At 42.4% G+C, this 19,744-nt stretch overlaps 1 protein-coding gene across 1 annotated transcript in view; it reads right to left on the bottom strand.

Annotated features, from left to right (window-relative positions):
* CACNA1C (calcium voltage-gated channel subunit alpha1 C) overlaps window positions 1-19,744 on the bottom strand; it is a 384,464-nt gene that overhangs the window by 138,501 nt on the left and 226,219 nt on the right. Inside the window, 2 exon segments of the mRNA XM_033057464.2 lie at window positions 11,354-11,550; window positions 13,107-13,268. Coding sequence (XP_032913355.1) covers window positions 11,354-11,550; window positions 13,107-13,268 — 359 coding nt within the window.

The raw sequence follows: 19,744 nt of genomic DNA, 5'->3' as shown, positions 1-19,744 counted from the left end.
CCATTATTTAAGATCTAATTAATTGTTTTGGTTTGGTTGGTTTTTAATCCAGCAATCGTGCATGTGCATAATTTAAGGCACAGAAATGAATAATTCCACTGAGGCCAATGGTCAATATTATTGTTTCCAGTGGAAATGAGCTGATATGCACAAGTGCTTTGCTTGAGTAGTCTGGGGCACAGGACCGGGAGGAATGTATGATTAGGAGTTTCTCTTCAGAAATTCCTTGGGGAAAAAATGGAAGCCTAATGTACACAGTTAGTAAAAAATGATAAAAACATTGAAGCATTTCCATCTATAAATTCTAGTGCATCATGAAAAGTATTATCACCTTGTTGACCTGAAACAGTCTTTCAGATGTTCTGAGTCTTTTGGACAGGTGAAAAGGAGTGGGAAATTAAGGTCTCAGAGCTGACTCAAGAGAGAGAGATGGAGGTAAAAAATCTAAAAAATCTCCCAACTTTGTGATAAGCAAATATGTAAAAACTAAAATAAACTAGACTTATTTTTATGAACTTAGAAGCAATGGCTTAAAATACAGGCAAAGGCCTCCAGATGTCTTTGCTCTTAGTCTGGGTAGAATATCTTGCTAAGCATCAACACCCTAATACTCTCACAGGGACTCTAAGCCACAGTCTCTCCTTTAAAATTATACCTGAACAGTCCACATTTTGTAGCTGGTGCTGTCAGAGGGGTGCAAAGGAGACACCAGAGTTAACCCAGCTTCAGTCTGAACAGATGACAGTCAAAGGAACAAGAAACTGCTCCTGTTTTGGCAGTCACATTTCTTTCACTTTGAAGTGCTGAAGGAAAAGGGGAATTTTAAGCTGAGTTGTCTTCTCCAAGCTCTTAAGGCTCTACTCACTGTGTTACCTCAACTGTGGAATTTTACACATTCTCTGTGTGCATTCTCTAGGTACATATAAACACCTATAACTTTTTTCAGTGTCTTCGTGAGAAAGACTAGACAGAGATGGATGAAGACAAGGGCACAGGGATCCTGAACCAGGGCAGAGAATGCTCCAGACAGATGATTCTGCTATACATCTACTGTGGGACAAAAATGAATAATGTAGGCAAGATTCATCATACGTTGGCAGTAGAAAAAAATAAGAGGACTCCCATGTGTGGCTTGGTTCCCCAATCGTTCTGTATACTCTGCAGTGATGGAAAGAGCAAATTAAAATTCCACTCTGAGGCAGAAATACTGGCAATTTGTACAGAACTCTCTGCAGGAGCTAAATGGAGCCATTAACTGAGAAAGGACTGCCTTGATGAGGACAACAGAAACATCAAGATTAATTGTCTTTCTTGAGAAAGAATCAAAGAAACTGTAGCAGTGGAAGATGAGTCCAGAAAAGAGGAGGGTGAGGTGGCAGACAGATCTGAGAACGTGCAGCCTGCACAGGTTACTTCTTCACCTCTCCTAACAAAGACTGAAGATCTCCAAAGATCAAAGATGTTGAATCTGCCATAAATGTCCTCACCCAAGTACACCTGCCCTGATCCAGGTGAACCATAATTTGTGCATTGCTGCAGTAGAATTTGCCACACTTTTTTTTTTTTTTTTTTTAATAGTAGCACATTTTCATCACTCATTAAATACAGGGCCCTTTTCAAGGATATGCACATTTTATCAGCTGGCAAAGGCTGCATAAAGTTAGAGAAACACAGAAAAAACCCAAACTTTCATCTATCTAGTCCTACTGACTGTATGTTGTCACTGAGTCCTACCACTGTGTTTTTTAGCTCTCAGTATATAAGTGCTGAAATCCACAACATTATTTTCCTTGTTAGTAAAGTTCTACACTGATATTTCATCTGTTTTCAGCTTGGGTGTACATTCTTTGCCAGACTGAGCCATTATGGAAAATACAAGGTCTCAGTCTGAGGCTAAGGAAGAGAATTACAGCTTGCATTCAAATACCAGCAGGTCACAATGTCTCTGGCGCACAGTGGTTGAGCTGAGCTGTTTTCCCCTGCAAGTTATTCCTGTTGAAAATGCTTCTTGATCCTGTACTTCTCCAGCACAGCAGTTTGTGCTGCTGGAGAGGCAGGAAATCACAGAACGATTAAGCCTGGAAAAGGCCTCTAGAGATTAAGTCCAACCACCAGCCCAGAATCAACACCCTGTTCAGCACGAGAGGGAAATCCTGAATGTGCTTAGCAGTGTCCTGGTTAAATCTGTGTTTTCAAAAGGCCTTCACACACGTTTACTGTACAACTTCAACAGATGGCAAAGGCCATCTGACCTCACACTTTTCAAAACAGAGGGAAAAAATCGTCAGGCTCTCCCTTCACTTAAAAAATCCCCAGCAATGTCACTGGTCTTTGTTTTCACAAAGTTGCCATTTTATTAGCACTAGTAGTGCTCCAAGGGACATGCATCATCATGGCAAATCAGCTATCTGAAGAGTGGATTTGCTGACAAAAATCTCAGCATATTAAATTTTGTTAGTAAATTCCTCTAGCCAGCTAGGGGAGGGGAAACAAAACCAATCAGGAAGCCACCATTTATACATCCTCCCATCCACCTGTAATTTTGTGTTTTCTCTGTTTTTCTGTGGAAACTACAGAAACTACATCTATGCAGCTGTATGGCAATACAGGGATTCTGAACTCACGCTAAAAACATCAGTTACACAGCAAGAAATCCTTAAAGAAAAATTCTAAGCTCCAATAGAACTCTTGCTTTGCCACCTCACTTTCTCCAGGCTTAGTATGTAAAAGAGAAAAAGAATTCCAAAAATGAATGCATCTCAATTCAGTAGGATGTGGAACACGTTAACCAGAAGTGAAATATTTAAATTCAATCACTGCCAAGTGATAAAGCAACTCACATCCTAGAACGTGCTGAAACTGCTGTGCTTTGAGGATGTAAAAAATTCACCCAAAACTGTTCCCTCAGAAGTTAGCTGATTTTTTTTCAGTGGTGGCCCAGGTCACTCTGTCTGCTCTGAAGCTGTCTGGGTCATACAGACCAGTGGGTAAAAACCAGCCAGACCCTGAGCCAGGCAGGGCTGTTAAAGATGTGATGCCCAGGCTGAGCAGGTCCTCAGGACCTTCCCCAAACACATCCTGCAGCCTGCTGTGCCAAGCCCTTGCTCCTGACCCATTCTGCTTGTTGATACAGGTGACTGACAGATCCTTTTCCCTGCCTCTCCTGTGCTCAACAGCTGGCACCAAGAACAGCATTACTTATAACAGCAGCATTTCTGCTTATTCTGCATCTGCCTGGAGGAGGCTCATGCCATGGATGCACCTGCAGTGCTCTGCCAAAGTCAGCTCCCTTCAGGGCCAGGAGGGCTCTCCTTTCTCTCTCTGATGGAGAGTAACCTCCAAAATTTGTTTGGATGCATGTCACTTAATCAGGATTTGAATTCAGAGCTCCAGAGGTACAACTCACAGAGCTTTATGTGAGTTGCCTTATTCCCACACTTATATTCACTGATATATAAGTACTATATATAGAAGTATTTTATATATAAGTATACACTTATATATAAGAATTCACACTTTTAAGTGTGTGCAACATTTTTTTTCCCTTTAAAAGGTAAAGGCTGGGCTTTGAGAAAGTCATCCAAGAAATTCACTCCAAAAGAACAAAGTGCTCAATTCAAGTATAAAATTATCCCCTACAATGGGTGGGTTTCCAAATCTAAAAATTTCATTTCACCTCAGAATTCTGGGCTATCCCTTTCCGCCTCTGTTTATTTTGTGTTTACATTTGCATGGTTGATTATCCAAAAAGGATTTTTTCCCTGTATTACTGGTTTATAAATGCTTCTATTTATGTCAGTGTAGACTGATAGCAAATTCTCCCACAACTACATCAGAGCAGTACTGATTGCTGCGTGCACAGGAATATACAAGCACACTATTCATTGATTTCCACAGTCAATTAAGTCCTTAAAAATAAAGAATATGAAAAATAGCACTGTAAGATGTAGATAATCACCACCTTCTATAATAAGTAAAGGTAAGACTATGACTTATTATTTTGTACTTGATCAGTACATCCCAATTTCCTGTATATCCAGTTCACAATTTAGGAATCCTAGGAAAACTCTACATTTTAGGTAATTAATCCAGCTTCCAGATGTGAAATCACATCCAAAATGTTCAAATAAGATGTACAATATCTAGAACTGCTAGCACACAGATGATAACACTTCATCTGATAGGCACTCAGAAATATTGCCCAAGCCCTAGAGGTTTGCTGCAGAAATTCCTGTCCAGGAGCCTGAATGAGCTGCAGCTGCATCACCGACAGACAGGACTGCCCCTGCCCCTTTTCTTATGAGCCTTAGAAACAGCACCATGGAGGCAAGAGCAGCACACCATCCTGACTCATTCCTTCTAGATGTGCATGAAAAGTCAACAGGGCTGATGCTCTGTGGTGAGTATTCACAGAACAGTTTGGGTTTGAAGGAAGCCTTAAAGGCCATCCAGTGCAACCCCCTGCCATGAGAAGGGACAACTTCCACCAGATCAGGCAGCTCACAGCCCTGTCCAGCCTGATCTCTCATGTTTCCAGGGATGGGGAATTCTTCTCCTCCCTGGACAACTGTGCCAGAGTTTCCCCATCTTCATTGTATCTGATCTAAATCTCAGTTTCCATTTTAATTCAGTAGCCCTTGTCCCATCAGGATATTCTCTTGCAAAGGGGGCCTCTCCAGTCCCCTTCAGGTCTCCCCGGAGAGAGCTCTCCTTCTGCTCTCCAGACTGACCCACCTCAGCTCTCTCAGCCTCTCACAGGATCCCAGAATTTCCTCACAGGAGAGCTGCTCCAGCCCTCTGATCATCTGCACAGCCCTCCTCTGCACTCATCCAACAGCTCCACGCCCTCCCTGTGCTGGGACTACTCTTCACTCATCACACTGACTCCTCAAATCCTGCCCAGGCAGAAATCCCTCTGACACCAATGAATAAAGCCAGTATTAATGGAACAATTATCTTTGCAGGCAGGATTTCTAATTTTCTTAATATTCACAGTAAGACTGGTGAAGATTATGTTGTAGTGCCCTGTGTCTTGAAACCAAGATGTTGAAACAAGATAAACTAAAAATAAACAATAATTTAATAAATGGTTCTAGACACAAGACTTGGGTCCTCACCTTGGGGCATATTTCCTTGTCTTTTTCTTTCCCAGTATCTAGATCATGACCCAGTCTGTTATTTGTGAATTTGTCTAGTAGATATGGATCCACAGCTAACGAATTTATTTCAGAAGGCATCAGCCAAAATTTCTTGATAAAACTGGTGGTAGGGCACAAGCAGTGCACCCACAAACAGAGGCACTCAAAACTCTAAGTTGTGTAGAAATGTCCCAGTAGTTCAGCTCTTAATCTTAGAGCTCCAGGACAGAAGAAAAAAGATTAAAGACAAGAAAGGTCTCTGTGGTGATTAGACAGCAGCAATTAGGATACAGTCTAAAGAAGAACAAAGGAAGAAAGAAAAGTGAAAGGGCAACAGAAGACAGGGCTGTTATAAAGGTCCTTCCCACACAGGAGCACTGGGCACAGGGTCTCTATTAACACCTCCCATAACCAACCCAAAAAAGCTCATTCTTAATAGAGAGTTTCTTTTTCTATGGAGGAAGAGGGCTGAGCAGTCCAAAGCTGAGCTCTGAAGGCCTCATAAAGACTTCATTTCACACAACAAGTGTATTGAACAAATGTTCAGCAGCAGGTTTTTTGTGGCAAGTGCCAATGAGTAAGTCACTGCTGTTACTCAAGTCAGAGGTACAGCAACCATTACAGCTGCATGTGCAGTTGTTAACGAGGAAAAGGAAAACAGATTGAGGTCAGCATTTATGCAAATTACGTGTTGGAAGCTGCTTTTCCAGTGCATTGATGCTGTGGCCCTTCAGTGCTCTGCACTATGGCTCCTCTCCCCTTAGCCACCACTGCTGCAGCAGATGGAGGTGACACAACCTCTGCAATCACAGCGGTGGGATGCTCACACTTGCGTGCTTATTCTTTTAAAGTTTCCACATTCATGCAACCCCCTGCCAAAAAGATGATTAAAAAAACCTCAACCCCACAACAATAAAAGCCCAGCATTTTCTTGGAGGGGCAGAGGAGGATGGGGAATAAACACCATGGAAATATGTAGACAGATATATTCTTAGAATCAGATAATTCTCTTTTGTGGAAAGCCTTACTAATTCAAGCTTAAGTGCTGTAAGAATAAAGGGTTAGAAGGAAAAACACAGCTGGCGAAAATTGGGGGTTGCAGTTTAATGTCTTCCACTTTGTGGCAGTACCTCTGAATTTCTCACATCTTCCTCATTGGCTGCAACAGGCTGGAGGAGGGGGTGAGAAGAGCTCACAGAATCTGTCAATGCTGTCAGCAAAGTAAATGACATCTGTTGTTCAATTTGCTCCAGTTTGGATTTCACGATGGGAACTGCCAGGGTGACTGTATGCTCGTGTTTCAAGCTGATTCTGCAACTCCTGAAAGCATCATCTCAAAGGCTGAGAGGTGGAGGGAAGTTCCAGGACAGCCTGTTTAACTCTCTGCATCTGTGTGTGTTTCTCCCTGCTGGGGATGTGATGCTGCACTGTTTTAGACTATTATCTCATTTTCTTGCCTAGGGGCTGGGGAAGAGTAGCAAGGACTTTTTATTTTTTATTTTATTTTTTTTTTAATCTGAGGGAATCAACTTATGTGCCAGTTTGGACATCTCTTCCAGGGACAGGTTAGTGCCCTGGATGCCATCCAGGCTTGGCCTCAGTCCACCTACAATAATACCGCACTCCTTAGCTTACACTTAGAGCCTTGAGGTAAATTGTTCCTGGAGGCACTGCATGTTATTTTCAGAGACTCCACCAAGTATTCTCAAGTGTTGTCCAAATGACATGGGTCAGAGCCAGGACTCCAAAACTGATGGCAGGCTCAGGGTTGCTCATTATTAACATTCTTCAAGCAGATCAAGCAGAATTACTCAATCCTAGAATTCAAGCTGTAAGGGGCAAGCAGAACAACTCAGGACCAGGTTCTCCACTGCCCAGCAATGTGAACAGCCCAATACAACAATCTGCCATTTCCCTGTGCTTTGTTTTCATTTCTGTGTACAATTGCTTGGATGCAGGGCAGTGGAGAGACCAGGCATGTCAGACTGAGGCTGCAATGGATAGATTTGCATGCAGTGTCACAGGTCTCCAGCTGCAGAGAGCACATTTCACACAAAGATGAAAACCTTTCTAGAGACAGGGCACTGGCTGAACTGCATTTAACTCAGAAACAAAGCTTCCCCTGAAGGACAGTAAACTGAAGTAAAATAATTAAAAAGAAGATCCATTAGGGAAGGTCGAAAGAACTGAATCTCCTCAGATTAGAAAAAGATTAAGTGAAGACAAACAATGCCTACAAATATTTAAACACCATGTTATAAACAGCTCAGAGATTAATTTTCCTCCTTAGCCAACAAGACAATACAAAATAATGGACTGCAGCAGAGGCTGATTACAAAATACCAAATGATTCTGTTTGCAGCATTTGGATTTTCACCTGCTGCTGGAAGTTTCCAGGGTGGGTGGGTTTCAGGAATGGGCCCTGGTGCCTGCACTGGCTGATCATGCACTAAGGAGCGTTTTGAGAATAATAGCCTGAAATGCTGCTGTAATGCACAGGAAAAGTTATAATGGGACATGTCACAAGAGCTGCTGTCTGCTCCATGGCTCTGTGGGCTGACTGCCCACGGGACAAAGGCTCCTACCATGGGGCCAAATAAACTTGTAAGAGTGAGGCAGCACAGGAGATGTGTTTGTAGAAACACTTAAAGCTCCCTTCAACAAAGATCAGTTCCTCAGTAAAGAGTCAACAAGACTGTTTTGCACAGATTTTCATCCTGTCCTAAATAATTATTTCACATCAAAAATTTGGCTCTTTTTAAGCAATTATCCTACCTTCCATGATAGCAGTGTCAAACTGTTTTCCCTAACATTTTTCTTTCTCATTTCAAAAGAAATCGATCTACCCACAAGTCTTATCTCCTAAGAGAGAGAGAGAGAGGAGATAGGAAAGTGTGTTGATCTTGGTGATGCCAAGTCCTTTGAGGAAATAAAAGTTGACTGCTTTCCTGCTTCTGATGATGTTTTTGTGAGGAGGTGGATCACGGGCAGGTTTCCCTACACAGGTGGAAAGCCTGCACAGGGAAGCATGAAGAAGGAAGCAGGAAACTGAAGTTAAAATCTGAAGAGCTATGAAGTGGATTAGGGCTTGTGGAAGGTCACATAGCTTTCCAACTTTCAAACATGCAGCTTTAACCTTGCAAACTGTGGCACAGGACAGACAGTGGTTTCGTGAAGTCACTGCTATATTTTTCAGGGCAACATGCTGAAACGTGCTAAGCTCCCTCCATTCCCACGGAGAAGAATGAGGAGATCTAGGTATCTATCTAAGTATCTTTCCAAAGTTGGGTGTGGTTTTTTTTTTTTTTTTTTTTTGAAAGTAAGAAGACATAATTGAGAAGCACTTATAGACAAGTTCAAAGCAGGGGAATTGCTCCATGCTCTCAACACTTCCAGCCAAATAATTGAGCCCAGACCTTTATCTGTTGTCCTGCTGAGTTTCAGGCCAGGCACACATTTTCAGGTTTAAGAAGGGAGCAAAGAAAACTCTCTGCATCCACATGTGTGTCCTTGGAAGACTCATCTCACCAGATACCAAGGCCTTGATTAGGCATCTGTAAATCCTCGTGTTGTACTGTGACTGCATGTGAGAAATCTCAACAGCGTGATCAAGATTTTGCAAAACACAAAGTGAGATCCTGACCTTTTGAAATTAATGAGAATTTTGCCATTGACCCCAGCAGGACCCCAGATTCAAACCTTGTTATCTACCCTGAATTGCAGAGGAGCTAAGAACATCAAAGTCTGCTTGAGTTTTGAATGCTCAGCACTTTTCAATATTAACCCATTAGCTTACATTGTTGAGTTTAATTTTAGTCTGCAAAACTGTCCTGTTTGCAGTAATAATTTACAAAATTTACACTGTTTTTTAATCTAGACTTTCAGTGCAAAATGGACAACAAACTCTGTGTTTCCAATTTAAATAACTGTGCAGGTTTACTTCCTTATAAAGCAAAATTTAATTTTTGTGACCTCACTGTGGTTTCAGGAGATCTTTCAGAGCTGAGAAGAGAATAGCCTCCTATCTCTGCACCCTGTGGAGATGCAGCTCCCAATGGGTTGTCTATGACAAGTCCACTCCTCCTCAGCCAAAAAGGCAAAGATGTGGAATAAAGTAATATATGAGTCAGACTGCAGTAAGGAAACAGTGGCTCACAGTAAGGTTAAGATAGATATTTGTATCCTACCTCATTTACTAATATTCTTCTGCAATTGAAATGTTGCATCTTTTCTATCCTTCACTCTCCAGAGTACTCTTCCTTTTGATTTGGCTAAACTAAGCAGGAATGCTCTTGCCATGCACTCTAAACCTGACTGTATAAACCGTAATAGATATGAAATGACAGTGTGAGTGGCTAGAGACTGTTTCTACACATAAACATTAAAGCCATAGTGTTTCTCCTAGGTGTGCCCTGCAGTGCCCCTGGCACAGACCCCTCTGCAGAAGGAAACACCTCAGACACCTCCCTCACCAATTGGCAAGCGCTGAGCGAAGCTGCATTCTGTCTGCACTGTAGCACCAAGAGGTAAAAGTCCTATGGGACAAGAGTTCAAAAATTCTTAGGATTGTTTAACCAAAGATGTCTGCCAGCTCAGGTGTTCAGGTATTTACTCACACTTGGTATTTCACAGTCTTTAAACATAGGTGATACTTTTACTTTATGGAATAAGTTCCTGCCTCCTCAATTACCGACATTTTTTTCTGCAGTGTTAACTCTTATCTTTTCTGGTCTTGTCTAGGAATAACTGGGAACTGATGATAAGAAATATTTCTGCTCTTCCCAAAGCTAGCATTCTAACAATGCCACAATCTAAAAGGCTCACTATATGGATGCCCTTAAAAATAATGACCATCAATCTGTATTAATTCAAGGTCTAAGTTCAGCATTCTGTCTCTAAAGATAAAAAAGAACAGCTCAGGAAATCAGTGAATAACAAAAAACCTGGCTGAATACCAAAAAAAACCCAACAACTAAAACCCAGTTTGCTGCAGGGACACCATAAAAATCAGACTGCCCGCTGCAGTCATGGTAGAAAATCTTCTGGAAGTGAGTATATGCTTTTGGCTCCTGTTATCAGATAACTGATAATGAGTTAAACATTAATCATACCAAGTCATTAAATTGACTTAGGGGCCCTAAAGGGTGGGAATTGGAAAGGTCTTTCTTAGCATATATCTTTGGAGAAACTGATGATAACTTGTGGACAGGTTTCACAGTTCTGAATGGCATACAGGGCCAGAACTACTTTAATTTCTTCTTCTGAGATCATTTACTCTCTCCTGTTTCCCCTGTAAATGAATCCCCTCAATCACACACAGCATGGAGAAATGCGAGCTAAATGTGGTAAAAAGACAGGTATACATCCACCCATCTGAGAACCAGGTGTGTCATGGCATGCCAGAGTCTGGGCTGGTCCTACACAGACAGGACTGTGCTGTGTGTGAATCAAAGTCCCAGGTCACAACATACTGCTGCAAAAGCTGATGGTCAGAGCTGCATCCAGAAACATATTTATCTGTGATTTACTGGTGAAAGATAAACCTGATATTAACTCCTGTCGTATAATGGTACTGCAGTGAATTTCCCAATACATTAGGAATTAAAAGGTACAAACTAAAGCTGCTGAAATGCCCAGAATTAGGGTACAGGACAAGGTCAGACTCCATTTATATTACAGGTAATATCATATTTTGGCTAAACATGTGATTGATACCAGTATCAGAGCTAATAGCATTTGAATAAATTCTTCTATGACAAAAGTAATAATGAGGAGTACTGTTGGAATTGGTGAGGCCTTTCTTATCAAACCTATGAGCTGAACAGTGTAGTGCACTTGCAACACAAAGAATGCATGGTTGTCTGTCACAAATTCTTCTACATCAGTAATCTGGACATGTATGAGATGTTTCACTCCTGCAGAGAGGGTCTTTCCATGACTTTCTGCTCAACCAAGGTGCATTGAAAACCTTCAAATCCATAAGCCATCTGCTATCACTCAAAATTAAAATATCAATGGAAAGACAGCATTTACATTTGATTTCAGTGCACCAGATAACCCCTCCAATTTCACCTAACAGTAAGCTGAGTTAATTCAAGCTCCATGCTAGCAACCATGCCTTCGCTCTGGAGAACAAGCAAGAAATCCAAAGCCCCCGAGTTCCAACAGAGCTGTGAGCACGAGCAGGACCCCCAGCCATCATTTCGGATACGTACCCAGTAGAGCACATCTGTCCAGCCCTCCATGGTGATGCACTGGAACACGGTGAGCATGGCAAAGGCAAAGTTGTCAAAGTTGGTGATGCCGTGCTTGGGTCCCTCCCAGCCCGCCTTGCACTCGGTGCCGTTCTGGCACTGCCGCCCGTGGGCGGACTGCGGGGCACACGGGGATGGATCATCTTCTGCAGGTGTATCTGCAAGGAGAGAGGGGCACAGGGCGTGTGACACACTGCTGAGCCACTGAGAGGACAGCAGATGTTAACAAATCTACTTTGCAGTGGGTTTGGGGGATTTCTCAGGAATACACAGACAACCACTCGCTGTGGCGCTTCACTTTCTTGTCACAAAAAAATAACAGCCAAGCTGTCAAATTCTATAGCCAAACGGAGATGAACTTGCATTTCCAAAGCATACCCTCCTGCGAGGAGGAATCCATGCCTTTCAGCACACCAGGGAGCATTAGGTCAGGCCCCTCAGGTTTCATTAGGCTGGGTGGCACGGCCAGCTTTGGCACCTGGGTCAGCCTGGGAGTGCAGGACTGGCACTGCTGAGCCCCTGCAGCACACAGGCTCAGTGCTCTGGGGACAGCCTCCTGCAGCACTGGGCCACTGCTGAATGACAGCAAAGTGCCTGCAGCCTGGCTCTGTCGGCATTTAGGTGATGTGTGGCATTTTATCAGTGCCCAGTGGCACTCTGACTGAGACTGCTGCTTGATTATCCACCCCTTATTCGGTACAGGTGTTTGCAAAGACCTGGCAGCCTACACAACGCAGGAAACTAAATGCTTTGGTATATATAGAACACTCCAGAAAACATTTTTATAAGCAGAAAAACTTCTGCAATGTGATTTTTTAAAATATGCAGATTTCACATCTTAGCGCTACATTTTTAACAGATGCGGGTATGCATGTATCTGTAGAGGAGCAGGTAATTATGTTTGTTTCTCATCTTATTATGTGGTAAACAATGTAATTTTTAAAATTTGTGATCACATTCTGATCATGAAAGAATGCCAGAAACAGTAATATCAGAATTAGATGCTGTAATGTAAATACTTCCAGACAGAATGGAGAAAAATACACCCACTTTAAAGATGCAAACCAGAGTGACAGTTCATTATAGCTCTAGCATCATTTCCAGAAGATGAAATCTGCCAACATTAGAAAAGCAGAAAATGCAGAACTTCTGAAACAATTTTCTGCTGTACACTATTTTCTTATGAGCTGAACTGGGTACCAGGCATTAATACCCTCTACCACATGAGAAATAGCTGCTGCTCAAGATCAATAAATCAAACAAAAAAATGAACAGATGGTTAGATGAGTGACAGGGCAATTGAATTATTTTGAAATGTGAATACTTCTTTCAATAATTTGAAATAACTAAATTTCCTGATGGATTTGATGTAAAAAGTTTCTTCCCATTAATTTAATTTTGCTTTCTTTCTGGTAGCACTTCTAACCAAAGTTGCAGCTTGTGACTAAAAACAAAAGTACCGCCCTGAATTATATATTCCTTGACAATGATACCAGTTTAAAACAAAGATGCATTTGTGCATGAGATTAATAATAAAATATACGAGTTGCTAATTTCTGTGACATCTTCTCCTGTGTAGCTCAGTTTGCAGCAGTCAAACTGTGAAACCCCCAAGAAGTAGATAAGAAGCAGATCAGCCACCCATCTCCTGTGCCAGGAGAAATTCTCTGTTGCACGTGGGAAAACCTCGGTATGTTTGTGAGTGTCCCCTTACCTATCAGTCCCCCTTGCACATGGTAGCAGGTCTTGTGCATCTTCCCCATAAATAACTCCAGTCCAATGATGGCATAGATGATAATGACAAACAGCACCAGCAGGGCAATATGCAACAAAGGGACCATGGCCTTGATAATTGAATTTAAAACCACCTGGAGACCTGCAGAGACAACAGAAGGAAGCGCTTATCAGCAAGAGAACAAAATTCAGAGAGGCTACAAAATGCGCAGTAGTGTTTCAGTTTCATTCTGTTCCCCCTCAGCTGAACTCATTATCTTAATGATGCAAAGATGTACATTAACAGATTACCTTCCCCAGAAGATCCCTAACATTTCAAAGATTAGATGCCCAAGAACCACCAAACCCAGACCTCTTAAGATCTTCCTGTGCTCCACATCCACCTCATCTACCTTCAGCCTGGACAGAGAGAGGGTCAGAACCAGCAGTGCTGGTTTTGTCCCAAGATTTATGGATCACCTTTTAACAGAGGTTATCCAGAAATGGATATGAGCAAAATATTATTACATGATTGTTAAGGTATGAGACTGCTGAAAGGCCTAATCATGAGCAAGCCAAGCATTCCCAGAAGGGCCCAGGGAAGGTGACTGGTAGCCAAGTTCTCTAAATCACTAAGCAGCTGTACCCTCAGATGCACTTGACTCAAGCTGCAGATTCATGTGCCTGCCTCCCTCCCTCTGTCTCCTTCCCCTCATTTTGTAAAACCAGAACAATAAAGCCAGACTCATAAGCCTTTAGTAAGGATTTGCATTTGCAAAGAACTAAAAGTTATCACTTTGAGTAGGAATGATGGCAACCCCTGTCACTGGCAAGTTATTAATGATGGAAGTACTGAGAGACCTCTAGAAATCTATAGTCTACAAATAGCCACATCAGAACAATTACAAGCTCATGATTTTGCAGTGACTGAGAGCCAGAAGTCATTAATGTCTCCTGCACATGCTGTCATCTCCTCAGAGAAGTGGTATTAACTGTGATTTTTGAAAAATGTGATTCATGAGTTGTAAATGTCGGTTATACATCTGCCAAGAGAGCTTGTGATAACTAATAACTTGCAAAATCTATCATCTAAGATCTTAGACTTTCTTTTTTTAAAAAAAAAACCCTAATTTAAATACTTTCTAATGAGGATGACACATCTCTTGACAAGCACTTTGCCTTGTAGCAATCCACTTGTCAGCTCCCAGCTAAGGCTGATGATGGAACACAGCAGAGGCAACCAAGAGTGGCATCAGCTGCCTGGCCAGCAGCATCCCCCCATGCCTGCCAGCAAGAACTGCCTGGGTGCTAACATCTCAGATGTCAGAGCATTTTTTCAGGTGTCCACAGTGGTTCAGTTCTCTGTTATCAGTTATCTGTCCAAAGGATGTGCTCCTATCCAAAGGCAGTGCCCTTCAGCAGCAAACATTCTGGCTTGCACAGAGACTCTTAAATGAACCACATCACTGACAGCATCAAAACACCCTCTACAAGAGTGGGCCACTCTGCTTGCCCAGCTGCCTCTGGGTGCTTTTCTTGGTAAGAAATATCTCTGGGGGAAAAGAAAAAAAAAAAAATTCTGTGCTTACATGCGGCAGTCAACCTTTTCCTCTAAATGTGCACATCTTTGAGTCTACTGATTCTAAATAGTCACAGAAAATGAAGTGTGGTCAACAGCAGCATTGGTCCAATTCTTTACATCAGTCAGGAATGTTACATTCCCCAGAAAATGAGAACAATGGCTCACCATCTACCAAACAAGTACAAAAGTACAAAAATTTAAAAGACTACAGATGGCAAACCTGACAACAACCCCCACAGATTTTGCATATTGAAATATTTGTTGCTTCAACAAAATCTCCACAAAAGCAAATAAAGGCCTACTGAGGTGGCCTACAGCTGGCCACCACACTTATAAATAACCCCAAGTTTGTAACTGAAGTGTGGTTGATCACATCATTACCTTGCTTATGCAGCTGGACCAGCGAAGCCCTTTGGGGAGCAGCCCCAGGCCATTGGGGATTCAGGCTGGCTGGCCAATTGCAACATCCTCCCTTTTCTTGTTAATCCAAAATGTAGCCAAGCTTATGAGTTCAAGAGTTCTAATACCAGGTTTTATGTAATTTACCCTTAATTATTACTATTAATTAACTTTAACATTCATCATAGGTTATACCCAGCACTCTTGAGAGGGTACTGAGGGCAGACAAAGAGATGAACAAAAGAGCTCTCTAATTTTAAAAACAGCTTCATTAACAGCCCACTACAGATGTCCAGAGAAGATGATATTTGCACAGAGCAACGCCCTTTGTGTTACCAGAGCAGGGTGTATGATGAAAACAAAGGTTTGCACCACCAGCCTGAGATGATGTTTAGATGGTCGAGGGGAACGTGTACCACCAGAAGATGTACAGTACCTTCAGAGAGACTAATTAGGGAAAAGCTTCTTGAGAATAATAAGCCAGCTTTGAAGAGGACATGAGGTACTGAATGCTTTTAGCATGAGTTGGTGTGGGCACTGTGCACTATCCCTTCAGGGCAGCCTGTTTTAAACCCAGATGATTCCAATAATTACCAAACTTAAATAGAGGACCATCAAAGTACTCAGAGAGTTTCTAAATGTTAAAAAACCCCACTAACTGTGTGGCAGCTTTACAAATGCCCTTAGGAGATGTAGTGGATGCTACTTGCAGAAAGGAAGAGATCCATGCACATCACCAGGCTCCCCACACTGCTGCTGAGCTTATTGCTGCAGCACAGCTGCTGCCTGCAAATTGCTTTGTTCTGTCAGGCAGCTGCTGGCCACACAAAGGGCTGCTGCAAGGAATGGCACGAGGAACCATGCCCAGACCCCTGGAAAACTCATTGTTCTGGCAAAGGAAGAGCAGATGAGGAGGGATTAAAGGGCGGGGGAAGATGGGTACAGAGTCACTTTTTTAATAAAAACCTCACACGCTTCAAAGCACACCAAATCTGAAACCCCAGAGGTGCAGATGCATTCCTGATCAGAGTGAATTGAGGCCCTGCACCCCCTTAGAAACAGTCACAAAGACTTTGCTAACCAGTGGTGAGAATTCTGCACGCTCTTATGGGCTCTTTCTCTGCCAAGCAGCTATTGGCATCACCTCCTTGAAATGCAGAGGCCAGCTCTGCAGTCTGATAGGTCTCCTGGCACTCTGATTGAATCAGGATTTCTCTGTCCCAGCTCATGTGTGCTCTTGATCCTTGCACGGTGCAATATATAGGTAACACCCCACGCAGGTGTTCACACCACTGCATATCTCTGGAATATTTTTCTCACTTGGAGAGGTAAGGCTTGCACTCCTAGCACAATGAGCTGTGCAGTTGATAATCACAATTAAATCAGAGTGCCAGGTGACCTGACCAGGCTGCAGAGCTGGCCTCTGCATTTCAAGGAGGTGATGCCAGTAACTGCTTTTTAAAGCAGAGCCAAGTTTTTAACAGTGCTGCTTGCAGAGCACTGGCCAACCATAAACACAGGGTCTGGTACTTAAGTCCTGAGAAGTAAATATAAAAATAAAGGGTTTTCAAATATTTGGCATTCTAAATCTACTTATTTGTGTGCTAGACTCTCTGCAGACATCTGTTAGAGGTGCAGCATCTGCCTTGAGGAGCTCGCTCCAGGCTGGACACACAGAACTGCACAGGGATTAGGGAAAGTGCAACAAAAGGGATTGCTTGCACTTTTTCAGCCCACACTTTTCATCTGTTAATAATTGAAGATCTTAAACAACTCTCAGTATTTATTTTAAAAGCACTTCAGTTTACCTTTCAAAAAATCCTCTTGGCTGTGTTCTGTTGGCTGACACTGATTCCATAAATGTTTCAGCAAGCCAAACACGTTAATGCTATTCCCTGCGCTCACAGAATTTAGCATTTATTTACACTGATAAAACGTTTTAAATATTTATTGCATGGGAAAAAACATTGCTTTTTATACCAGGTCAAGCCCTTTTCAGCCTCCAGAGGACTGTATTAACCCAAAAGTTCAGAATACCAAGGAGAAGAAGAGGGACTATGGAAGAATGGAGCAAAAAAGCTTATACCAAGTAACACTGATCTTTCCCAAAGCTGCGGGAAATGGACTTTCAGGGCTGCTGCAGGTGTTTCAGAGCTAGTACATGATGCTGTGTTTTTCTCTCAGGAAGATGATGGGAGGGGCTGGTTGTTGTCTCATCGATTCAGGCAGTTACTGGAGAATGAGTTTTATCTCTGAGCATGTAATTGTCTGCACCTAAAGCAGTGGGATTACCTACACATCCCCTTGTGTACTTACAAGCTTTTTTGGATTTCAACCAATGTTTAGCAAGATGGCACAAGAAAAAGACCCAGCTGCTAAAATGCACTTGGCATTGTTGCACTGTGGAAAGTGTCCAAGGAAATTAATGGTAGGTTTGCTAATACAGAATTCCTCTCAAGAAAGACCTGCCTGTAGAAAGTAAGACAATTCCTGGAAACACCCAACTTGCCTTTTTTTTTCAAGACTCTGAACTTCCAGACCCAAAAAATCTTCTGAGTTGGATTCTGCCAGGTTTTCCTCAAAAAGACAATATCTCTTCTTTGTTGCACAGTAATGTTCATAAATTCCCAATTAATTAATGCATGAGTGTTAATCTCACATTTCCCACCCTTTTCCCCTTAGATTTTCTGTCCTTTTGTACCCCTCATGTTTCCCTGCCCTTTCTCTCTTTTTTATCTTACATTTTCCACCATTTTTCACTTCATCTTTCCTGCGATTTTTTCTCTCTTTTTCTACCCTTCCCCCCCTCTATTTAAATACTTCAAATGTTGGAAAAGGAAGATTTCCTCTGAATTCAAACTCATAAAACCAAGGGAAAACATGGATTCCCTTGTAATTTAAGCCTTAAAACAATGAAAATGGGGGAATTTTCCCTCAACTCAAACCCACAACTGGGGCTGCCTTCATCCTCCTCATCCTCACTGACCACACCGGGGCTGCCCTCATCTGAGCCCATTTTCTGGGCTGATTTCTGCCTGCTACCTGCTTTGAAAGTGACCCAGTCCCAAAGGCAAAGTTGAAACTATTCTGAAGATGTTGGTCTCAGAACTAAAACTGAGACCAAGCAAAGTGCTCTCTCACAGTTTTAACACATCTTCAGTTCTGGATCAAACTTGTTTTGCTGGGCAGGGCAGTGCCCTGTTCCCATCACACCAGCAGTCCAGGTCTTCAGAACAAGCATATCCTGAGTCTGCTTCTCCATTGGTTTTGCAGGGATGTATTTTACACCACAGGCACAGTCTCCTATGAATGACCTCCTAGAAGTAAGCAGGAACAAAAGGGAAAGGACAGGACCATCCATCCCCTGCCTCCCTACACACACAAAAATAGACATCTCCATACTTCAGCCAGGGGTGTGGGAAGCAATTCTTTTCCTGCTAATACAGTTCAGAAGAAAACCATCACTTTGTGCAAGCAGGGAGGAAGCAGGGGAGGATTTGTGACTCAGCACAGAGTCAGATCACTTCTGGGAACCCTCTCAAGTGGCAGAGCTGATGCTCCATCCCCAGCCACCAGCAAGGTCTACCCACAAATCACATTTATTTCTGACTGCACACCAGGAGACTGCTACTACAGCTCTACTTCCAAAGCACTAGCAGTATAACCAGTAATATTCCCCGGAGTGGATGTTTATCACTTAATAAATGTAGACATGGGCTAAGAAAATGGAAAAATATTAAATATTCATAAATATGAAAGGTTTTATAGCAATTTCAAAGGAAGCCTGGAAAACAAGAGACAGTTTTAGCACAAAAAGGTCCACAGTTACGGCAAGATATCTTAGATAAGTACATCTACAATTATTTGTGACAAAAAAAAACACTGAGGACTTTCTTCACCAGTCTTGCAAAGCAAAATCATATCACTCAGTTCATTTAAGGACAGTTGTACAATAGCAATTTGGGGAGGCAGTCTTTTTCTGTCTTGCTGGATTCTCAAAATATTAATGGTAGATTGGTAGATAAAGTAAATTCTGTGGGTGTAGCCCAGCATTCTTGGGGCTGCAGACGTAATTTCTATTTCAAGAATAATAGGGAAGGTCTTGAAATAGTAAGGAAAGACACAGCACAGGACAGAAAACTAGCTGATGTGAAAAGAAATAGGTAAGAAAATTTTCAAGCTGCAGGGTGGTTACTTTGGAGTAGGCAATGTCATTTAAACATATACAAGCACTCAATTCAAAACCATGTGCCGTAAAAAACAGAAAAAAGGAAATTTTGGCATCTACTCACGGTTTTCTCACTCCTGCATTTTCAAACTCTGTCTTCATTGGCTTCACAAACCACAATAGTCACATGCAAGGAGATTCACACAAACAGGCATGTGGACACCAACACAATTGTTTTATGTTTGCCATGTTGCATCTTGCAACGCCACCCTTGCCTCACCCTTTGAGATAAGGGAGGATCAGCAGAACAAAACCAAAAGCCACAACAAAACCCAGCTCCTTCTGGATCCTTTTCTCTTGGGAAGCAGCTCAGCTTGAGCATCGTCTGCCTGCTGGAGTGAGCTCCCTTGGGCACACAGAGAGCTGAGCATGGTGGCCACACAGCCCCAACTTGGGGAGAGAAATGTCCGCATGGCTTGGGCTCCTTGGT

The sequence above is a fragment of the Catharus ustulatus genome, chromosome 4 (genome assembly GCF_009819885.2).
Source record: "Catharus ustulatus isolate bCatUst1 chromosome 4, bCatUst1.pri.v2, whole genome shotgun sequence".
In the NCBI taxonomy this organism is placed as follows: Eukaryota; Metazoa; Chordata; class Aves; order Passeriformes; family Turdidae; genus Catharus; species Catharus ustulatus.
This window is presented reverse-complemented; position numbering and strand designations above follow the sequence as displayed.